This window comes from Bidens hawaiensis, unplaced genomic scaffold, assembly GCF_021521415.1.
Source record: "Bidens hawaiensis isolate Kalapana, Puna unplaced genomic scaffold, B.hawaiensis_p1.1 tig00002772_1, whole genome shotgun sequence".
Classification (NCBI taxonomy): domain Eukaryota; kingdom Viridiplantae; phylum Streptophyta; class Magnoliopsida; order Asterales; family Asteraceae; genus Bidens; species Bidens hawaiensis.
The window spans coordinates 2,859,626-2,870,103 of record NW_027491150.1 but is presented as its reverse complement, the minus strand read 5'-3'; the positions used below and the strand labels follow the sequence as shown (position 1 = coordinate 2,870,103).

Here is a 10,478-nt window from a genome sequence, read left to right as displayed (position 1 = left end):
ATATAAAAAGAATGAATCTGTAATTATATTTAACATGTAATTATTGTTGGTATATATGTTTGTAACTCTTTCTACTTTGTTGTATGACTTGTATGATTGACTAAAATTTATTTTAATTCTTAGAAAAATATAATCAAATGCGATGAAATGTACTTGATTTTCTTCTGAAATTGAAGCTTGAAATTGGCCTAGCATTAAGGACCATCAATTCTTCCATGACTATCAATTTTTAAGTTATGAAGGTTGTATGTAAGTTCACAATGATTTCTGAACCTAGTCAAACATTATCTAAAAAGCCGTGAAAAGCTGAGAAGGGTGTGTGGTGATCCAAAACGACTCGTATAGGCTATATTAGTCGTAAAGAGGGTGTATGAGGATTATACGAGTAGTATAGGCTATACTACTCGTATGGATACCAACAATGTCTCGTATAGTCCATACAACTCGTAGAATAATTTGGTCAAACACCTTTTTCAAAAAGCTGGTTGTTGTCAGTGTACGGATATCTATACGACTCGTATAAGCTATACGATTCGTATAGAGGGTGTATGAATTTGAAGCAGGGTGTCTTATTAACAGGCCCCAAACTAATTAAGACACTCTTTTTCATAGGAAAATAATGTTATGTTTTGACTACGTCTTAAAATAAGGTTATACAAAATTTTAACTTAACATTTACAAATTGACATAGTAAACATAAAAATCGAAAGCGATATAGACAAGAATCTTCGAAATCATACATTAGAACAACGCGAATTATGATGCTCCTGTGACGACTTTTAACTAGCTACATGGAAGCTGTAGTAGAAGTTGTTATAGGGCGATTAGAACTCAGGTCACTGGCTGTCTTAGTAATTTGTTCTGAAGCGAATGCAAATCTAGCAAATGACAATGGCGGTTCAGATGGTGCGGGAAGATTAGTGGACCATTGGCCTTCAAGCATGAAAACAACTGTTGACATGGTTGGGCGGTCTTGAGGATCTTCTTGGACACATAATAATGCGATATTAGTCCATCTAAGAGCGTCGTCAATTGCAAAAGTCTGATCCATCCTTTTTCGTCACATCACCACAACCATCTGGGTCGTTCTCCTAGTCACCGCCACATCTACTAGTCAAACTAAATGGATCACCCATTTTCAAAAGACTAAAAATACAAGTGGCATATGAAGTTTGAATTATGTCTCCAATAAGGCCCACATTAATACATGAGTTAAACTGGAATATTCACATAATTGTGAAACTCAAGTTTGGTGATCATATATTTATCAGTTGTAAACAGAAAGCCTGACCCGGATTATTCAGCCAGTTTTCATTTGTATTACATTCAAGTTCAAGAAAATATGGAACTCTTGTAAGTGGTTCGATTAACCTGCCGTAACTACTAATTACAAGCAAGAAGCAACATCTGAACTTGCTAGATAATTTGAAGGCCGTGCGGCTCAGTCACTAGTTGTCGTAGTTTCTTGGAAGACAGCCGCAAATCTAGCATATGACAGTGGGGGCTCAAAGCCAGACATAAATCTAGCGAACGACATTGGGGGCTCCGATGGTATGGGAAGTTGTGTGGACCAGTGGCTTTCCAGCATAAAAATAACGGTTGACATGGTTGGACGATCTTGTGGGTCTTCCTGAACACATAATAAAGCGATATTGATCCATCTAAGAGCTTCGTCAATAGCATCATTTTGAACTAGTGAACGATCTATTAGCTGTTCTCCTTTGTTTTCTTTCCATAAGCGCCATGCCTTCAATAATTGAATACGTTAAAAGATTGTTCATATTTCTAAATATAAACCCTAATATAACCAAAGATTTTATCGAATATAGATAGTGAAGGTAAATTGCTTACTGTGGAGAGGAAGTTTTGAGGCTCATCGTCTAAACAGAATCTGTTGTTTCGTTGTCCAGAAACGACTTCTAACAATACCACGCCAAAACTATAAACATCTGATTTTGTTGAGAATAATCCCTCCATTGCATATTCGGGTGCCATGTATCCACTGTGGCAATATGGTACATTATCAGTAACAAAAAGGATATAGGCCTTTCCGAAAGAGAAAAAATATATATTAAAACATTGCAGATTATCGGAGGTGGTAATTAGTTTGGGACTGAATATATATAACTATTTATTAAATTTTTAAAGTAGATGTACCAACATACTAATATGTTTGATTGAAAAAAGTGTGTTTGCTTGTCTGTTCTAGAATGAATTAATTTTTAATAAGAAAAGTTTGTAAGAGTAATCAATCCCAAACACCCTTAATATATAATTTATTAAAAAAAAACTAAAATATGAAGTATTAGATTGGATTACTAAGTTCCAACGATCCTATTGGTGTTAGCTTCCATTTGATTGCACCCAAAAATTCTAGCAGTGCCAAAATCTGATATTTTTGAGTTCATCTCACTGTCCAAAAGAATGTTGCTGGCTTTCATATCCCTGTGAACTATTTTGAGGCGCGAGTCTTCATGTAAGTATCGAAGTCCCTTAGCGATTCCACTTACGATGTTCGAGCGCTTAGCCCAGTCGAGTTCCTTGCACTTTTTAGGATCTGTTACACTAAAATGTTAAAGATATAACAATCAAAAAATAATCTATTGATTAACTTAATTGTACAAAATCCCTATTAAGAATTGGGGTTTCTGTGGCGAGAAGTTTGTCGTAAAAAGAAGTTCTAGATCTCTTGTGATGAGAGAATAGAGACGAACCAAACAGGAAGGTTTCAAGACTGTTGTTAGCCATAAACTCGTAAATCAAAATTCATTCGTTTCCTTTTATGCAATAACCCAAAAGCCGAACTAGATTCTTGTGTTGCAATTTTATTATCAGATGTACTTCTGTCTTAAACTCTTTCAGACCTTGCCTAGAGTTGCTAGATAGCCGTTTCACTGCTATTCGTTTTCCATCTAGAAGTTGACCCTATAAAAAAAATTAGGTTGAAGTGAAAAGATGATTAATTAAGGATTCTAAAACTACTTGTTTAATAATTACTTTGTAGACAGGACCAAAACCACCTTCTCCAAGTTTATTTTCGACGGAAAAGTTATTGGTGGCAACTTGTATCGTACTTAAATCGAAGAAATTTATATCTCCGGTGTCGTCATCTTCCCTATCATGGTCAGGTGAATCGTTGTTTAATTTTGTATGTTGCTTGGGCAGCAATTGACCTATATCAAATTAAATCATTGGTCACAAAGATCATTATCATTTTCGGGATACTTGAATCCATGGTTATTGCATAAATCATAACTAGTTTAACGGTACTTATATGTTGTAAAAACTTTCTAACATCTCGATCGGTTAACTACTATTTTTCAAGATACCAGTGTGTAGATACCAAACTATGTTAACAGCTTTTTATAAGAAGTACAAGCGAGCTCGATCGGTTATGTTATTACCTTGATACTTCTGTTTTTTATGTCGTCGTTGATAAATAAAGATCACTACTGCAATCACCATAACAGATGCTAAAATTGGACCACCGATCATGAGTACTCTTATGCTACTTTTGTTTGTAATTCGTCCTGTAAACGTGACAGTTAAGTGTCCAAATTAAAATAGGCGATCGATGCCAATATGGTTTGATCAGAAAGAGTTTAAGAATCAATTAAAAGTAGTGTAAAACCACTCGCCTGGTGGATCCGGATACCATGTCGAATTGACGCAACTATAATTCTCGTATCGCAGAATACAACTAGGATTGTAAACTCCTACTCCCAAACTTCTGTCGAATAATCGACTAAATGCAGTAACTCTAGCCAAACAATCGTCACATTCAGTCGCAGACAAATCAGGTGTACACTGCATGTATGCATATATAGTCCACAATATTCCTGGTACAGTCATGTTGCCTGAAGCATATTTACGGAGCGTCCCACCATTCGCTGCTTCAAGACGCAGTGCGTCAAGCAACATCACCACCGTCTGGTTCCATTGATCGTAGCTAGAATTTTCAATAAGATACGAATTGTAGCCGTAGGCAGGACTACCATCATATGATAGGTAATTTAATGACCTGTTTGAGTACTTTAGAAAACAAAAATCATACCATCCTGCAGCCTCGGTTGTATTACCACACTGGTTTATTAACTTGCGAATGGCATCATCTACACATCTTCTGCAGCTTTCTGGCTCAATGTCTCTGCGGCAAAGGGCAGCTGCATTAGCTTGTCCAGACGTCGAATTGTAAAACCCGAAAACGTTATTTGTTCTAGTGATGGTGTAGAGTACGTTGTCAAGGTCTTGATTGTAAGGAGAGTTATGTTCGTAAGTACCAGTGTCACCGCAGTACGGCCCCCAGAAATCACTTTCCGCGGTTGCGATATTAAGTATGTATAATAAGATTAATAAAAGAAACAAGAACCAGATGTGTAAATTCATTTCTATTGATCCTTGATTCATAACTGATGTGAAGATATAAAAATTAGTGACAACTTCGTCATCTAGGATATGTGCTCTTGTTTCTTGTTGATCTAATTATATATAATCATTAATTAGCATAATCAAACAACGACATAAAACAATAAACATTGTAACTAGTGTAACAATTACAAAAACTATTACATTTTTTTTGTTTTTCACGCGTTAACATGGGTTTGATAATGAAATTCGAATACAAAATATTATAGAGATTGTGTTGATAATCAAATACGTCTAAATTTAAAAAAAAATCTACATACGCAATATACGCACTATGATTTAAAGACAGATTTCTTACTGTTGATAAGAGGTTTTGGGGCTGATCTTGGTAAAAGAAACGATTATTTCGTTGTCCGGAAACGATTTCTAACAAGACACCAAAACTGTAGACGTACATCTGATTTTGTGGAGAATAGTCCTTCCATTGCATACTCAGGTGCCATGTATCCGCTATCAGAATCAAGATTCATCATAGGTTGTAAATATTTTCTAGAACGAAATGTGTGTTGTGAAAATTTATGCTTGATTTCAAGTTAGCCCATTTTTAGAGATTTCCCTTATATAGTTGTAGGATAGAGTGTACTAACTTTGTAGAAAGGCCAAGTACAATTTCCTCTATCTTGGCCCAGACGGATCAAACAATCAGATCAAACGAACAAACAAACGAATATACACACGATATTAAGGTGACAACCTCGACTCTTTTCATATAATCAAACGAACTTAACAAACGAACATAATTTCACGAACATACAAGGAGAGACCTCTCTTGACTCTCTAGTTATCGGTAAAGAATAAGTTGAACTCGAGTTTGTAGGAAGTATTACGTGATGGATAATAAATGTAGATAGTTGCAATAAAAATCAGCAATCAAAGACCAAGACAAAGAGCAAGAGCTACTAATGTATACACAATCAAAATTTCAGCAACCAAAACTTTGTATTACCAAATAATTTAAATATTTAATACAATGAACAACCAAAAAGTCAGAATAAGTCAATCAGCAATGTATACACTAAGGAAACGAAATACGGTCTTCTGTTCTAGTCACAATCTCCAACTAGCTACCTAGAAGCCGTAGTAGAACTTGTTACAGAGGGATTTACACTTAGGTCGCTAGTTGTCTTAGTTTTTTCAGAAACGGATTCAAATCTAGCAAATGACAATGGTGGTTCTGATGGTCGAGGAAGTTTAGCGGACCATTGACCTTCTAGCATGAAAACAACCGTTGACATAGTTGGGCGGTCTTGGGGATCTTCTTGGACACATAATAACGCAATATTGATCCATCTTAGAGCTTCGTCAATTGCAAATTTCTGGATTAGACGGTTATCTATCAGTTGTTCTCCTTTGTTGTCATTCCATAAGCGCCACGCCTTTAATAATCAAATACGTGCAAGTTTATAAAACTCACTATACTCATCATATGTCGTAGGATTTATAGGAGTGAAGAAAAGATGGATTTCTTACCGTTGAGAGGAGGTTTTGGGGTTGATTTTGGTAAAGGAAACGATTATTTCGTTGTCCGGTAACTATTTCCAACAACAATACACCAAAACTGTATACGTCTGATTTTGTCGAAAATAGTCCTTCCATTGCATACTCGGGTGCCATGTATCCACTGTCACAATAAAGATTAATCATCAATAGTAAGTATTTTAAAAAATGAAAAATATGTTGTAATAATACGAAATATACCACATAAATTATCAAATATTGTTCTATATATACAAACACCTTGATACTGTCATATTGACCCTTTCGTTTTAATGATTATTACTTAGTAAGTTAGAATTAGTAAAATTTGAGAACTTACTAAGTTCCAACAATTCGATTGGTAGCAGCTTCCATTTGATTGCCTCCGAAAATTCTAGCAGTACCGAAATCTGAAATCTTTGCATTCATCTCGTTATCCAAGAGAATGTTACTCGCCTTCATGTCCCGATGAACAATTTTAAAACGTGAGTCTTCGTGGAGGTATCGAAGTCCCTTTGCAATTCCAATCACAATATTGGAACGCTTAGCCCAGTCTAGTTCTTTACACTTGTTAGCATCTGTTACGATAAAAACTTAGTCGGTTCACTCATCAAAGATTACCTAAGCTAAGGCTAAACATACATAATGACTTTTTTAAAACAAAAACTAACCAAAGAGGAAGTTGTTGAGACTGTTGTTAGCCATAAACTCATAGATGAGAATTCGTTCGGACCCTTTTACACAATAACCCAAAAGCCGAACTAAATTCTTGTGTTGAAGCTTTATAATTAAGTTTACTTCGGTCTTAAACTCTACAAGACCTTGCCCCGAGTTCTTAGATAACCGTTTCACAGCTATTTCTTTTCCATCTTGTAGTATACCCTATAAAAATAGTTCAAAAAATAAATACATTATAGTTATTTGATGTAATAGCCCTGCTTGCGGTGCGCACATATGATGTATATATGTGTGAACCCTCGGGTGGGCAAAAGTGAAATTGCACTAATTTTGACGTTATTTTACTAATCTCGTGAAAATAACGTTAAAAGTGACGGACGGTTAATCAGGCATCATGTAGTGGCGTTGATAGCTGAAAGATAAGGGTACATGCACCGATCAGCCGGTGTCCCGATGATTGAGTGCTATGTGCCTTATGTCCAAGGCTTGATGCAAAACTACTATCGAGCCGGGGGTCTCACCGGAAGCAGCCTCTCTATCCCTATGGGGTAGAGGTAAGGCTGCCTACATCTTACCCTCCTCAGACCCTACCATAGCTTTGCTATTGGTGGGATATACTGAGTACGATGATGATGATGATGATAGTTATTTGATGTAAAATTGATAAGCATATATTTTGATAACTATAAAAATTGTTTGTTACTTTGTAAACGGGACCAAAACCGCCTTCTCCGAGCTTATTTTCCTGTGAAAAATTGTTGGTAGCAGTCTGTATGGTACTTAGATTGTAGGAATTCATCTCTCCCGTGTCGTCATCTTCCCTTTCACGCTCGTTACTTGAACCGTCACTAAGCTCCACTTGAACCTCCGGTAACAAGGGACCTATCCAAATTTAACATGTACTAAATGTTCAATTTTCTTTAAAAAAACATCTTATAGGATACTCTAAGTTTACCTGTTTGATTCTTCCTTTTCTTCCGTCGTCGGAGAGTAAGGAAAACTACAACGATGATAATTCCTACCACTCCTAAGATCGGGCCAACGATGACTCCAATGTTAGTCTTACCTGCAAACACGACGGTTTAGTAATCTAACACAATAATAAAGTTAACGAGTTCAATCATCAAAAGCAGAATGGTCTTTGAGATTTTAAATGCCCGAATACCAAAAAATGAGCCCTTAAATATAAAACAATGTCAAAGATCCACAATAATTATTAATTACTAATACAGTTAACACAACATAATTTGACCAGAATGATATACATAAAAAAGTAGCCTTTCTAAAAGAAAATAATACTTTACTTTCGGGTTTTAATTAAATGGATATTGCGTGATAAATGTTGACCCTTTACTTTAAGCTTTAATTATTGGGTTTATAAAAATGGTTGGGCCGGCCCTGAACAAAAGAAGCTAAAAAAACACTTGCCCGAAGATGTCGAAGACGGAGACGATGGAGACGTTGGAAGTGGAGACGATGGAGGGGATGGAGATGGCGTTGGGGCCGGAAGCCAAGTCGGACCGAAAAACGAATAATTCTCATACTGAAGAACACAATTAGGCCTGAAAACTCTTCCACCCACTCTTCTAATCAAGGGTCTAACCATGTCAAAGGCTACACTTAAGCAATCGCGGCAATCCATCGCGGATATATCCGGTGTACACTGCATAATTGCATACACGGTCCAAAACCCGGGTGGCGTTAAGTTTCCGGAAGCATACTTCCGGAGCTGCCCGCCACCCTCAGCCACGGGTAACAACTCGCTCAACAAATCTTGCACCGTCTGATTCCATGTCGCAAACATGGAATCAGACGCATTTCGAGTGTTTGTAATGTACAAACCAAACTGATTGTTTATCGAACCCATAGACCGGTTCGAGTACCTTAAGAAACATGTTTCATACCATCCTGCAGCCTCTATTTGAACTGGACAATCTTGTTTTAGCCGACGTGTAGCGTCGTCTACACATCTACGGCAGTCTTCGGGTTCTACATCTCCACGACACAGGGCAGCTGCGTTGGCTTGTCCTGACGTGGAGTTGTAGAACCCGAACCCGTTATTTGTCCCAGTTAACATGAATAGGACATCATCCAGGTTTTTTCGGTACTCGGAGTTCTGTGTGTAGTTACCGGTCACGCCGCAGTACCGGCCGCCGCCCCAGAATTCGTCTTGGCTGGTGGCAAGATTGAATATGCATAATAAGATTAGAACAAAATAGATGAGGAAGTCCATTTGGGTTAATAGTGTACCAAGTGATTGATTTATGGTTTGATACTTTGAATAAGTTATATATTATTATAGGTATTAAATGACTTGGTCAATGGAGTTGGTCAAACTTTTGAAAATGAAAAAAATTAACTAGACCTCATCAAGTCAATACAGATGCATTTTGCTTTAGTTTATACCTTATAGATATAAAAAACTAGTAGCTAGGATGGTATGAAGAATGTATATAAAACATGAATCAGAACTAATCAAAATAAAGTTATAAGTTACTGTGTCGATTCGTCACGTTGTTGGTATATGGTAACGACACAAGTAAGTTTATGATAGCAGTAAATACTTTATTTCGAATACAACTCTGTTTTAATAAAGGTTATATAAAAACATTGGGAAATAAAATAACCACAAGTCCACAACCACATATCTAGTTATTTTTTAAGCTAACGAACACAAATAAATAACGAAAAATAAAATTATTAAAAAGTTAAATGGGGTAAAAACATAACATGTATGTGTTATAGTATAAGAGGTAAAATACATTTTTAACGACATGTATGTTTTACTTTTAACATTAAAGTTGCTATCCAATAAATAGGAACTCTTCTTCACAAAACTCACTTTGCTTTTTATTTTACATAAATGGTAAATAAAATGATAAATAAAAGGGGTAAAATCATTGCAAAATAAGTGTTGGTTTAACCCTATAGCAATCAGTGGTTAAAGTTATTAATTGGTATTATATTTACATTATCATTTTTTTTACCTTTTTAATTTTTTTGATAGGTTTGCCTCTTATCAAAGTTTCCGCAAATTTCATGAAAGTAAATAAATTGAAAATTTTTAATAATATAGCTCATACGTTTACCCATTGTTCATAGTTAACCCGGAACATTATTTCGATTTCAAAATAAAAATCCAGATGGGAAATTCGTTCGTGTTAATTATTGACTAAGTGATTTAAGTGTTTTATTAAGGTTAAAGATGGTCTCAATCTTATGAATAAGTCTTTGGAATCGGACGAAGTTATGAAAATGAAGAAAACAGACAAAGACAAAGTGATGACATAGATAATATATATCTTATAATAAAGTTTTATGCGTATTATTTTGACTAATTAGTTTCCTTAAATTTGTTTGATTTAGGTCATCAGATGTTGGAAACAAAGAAAGTTCGGTACGAAGGCTAACTAACTACTTGTTTCCTAAGATAAAGTCATAAAACAGTTATTTTATTTGTATTTGGAAAACTGTTATATGTTTTTCATCTTGGTATATGTTTTTTATCTAGAACGATGAACATTAGCTAAACCCCTAAAAAGCTCTCAGTCTTAGGTAGGTTTGATATCATAGGACATAATCCACCTAGTGGCGCTTCACGCAAACACAAGAATATGATGCCTGAGTGAGATTCGTATGGTGATAATAGTCATATCGTATGTTATTAATTAAAGAGAAGTATAGTGGATCACCACCCCACACGATTCCTTTATATATTTTAATAAAAAAAAATTTCTACATTTGGTAAGTATAAGAAATCACACCTTAGTTTTCACACTAAACTGGTAACACGGTTGGTCTTAAATTGGATGTTTGTCTACTTTTGACGGGACTCGTTACATCTATATAATGATATGTTAGTCATTTTAGGTTATATTTTTTAAATCATTGAGCCTAGT

At 35.6% G+C, this 10,478-nt stretch overlaps 1 protein-coding gene across 1 annotated transcript; it reads right to left on the bottom strand.

Annotated features, from left to right (window-relative positions):
- Nucleotides 1-1,605: 1,605 nt before the first annotated feature.
- Nucleotides 1,606-8,974, bottom strand: LOC143621243 (uncharacterized). Its single transcript, XM_077092737.1, has 10 exons — nucleotides 8,008-8,974; nucleotides 7,535-7,660; nucleotides 7,283-7,461; nucleotides 6,573-6,783; nucleotides 3,639-4,478; nucleotides 3,405-3,530; nucleotides 2,998-3,173; nucleotides 2,870-2,925; nucleotides 2,320-2,565; nucleotides 1,606-2,113 (listed from the first exon to the last, which is right to left on the bottom strand). The coding sequence occupies exons 1-10, from the start codon at nucleotides 8,810-8,812 to the stop codon at nucleotides 1,786-1,788; spliced, it is 3,093 nt and encodes a 1,030-aa protein (XP_076948852.1). The 5' UTR covers nucleotides 8,813-8,974; the 3' UTR covers nucleotides 1,606-1,785.
- Between the last annotated feature and the right edge of the window lie 1,504 nt (nucleotides 8,975-10,478).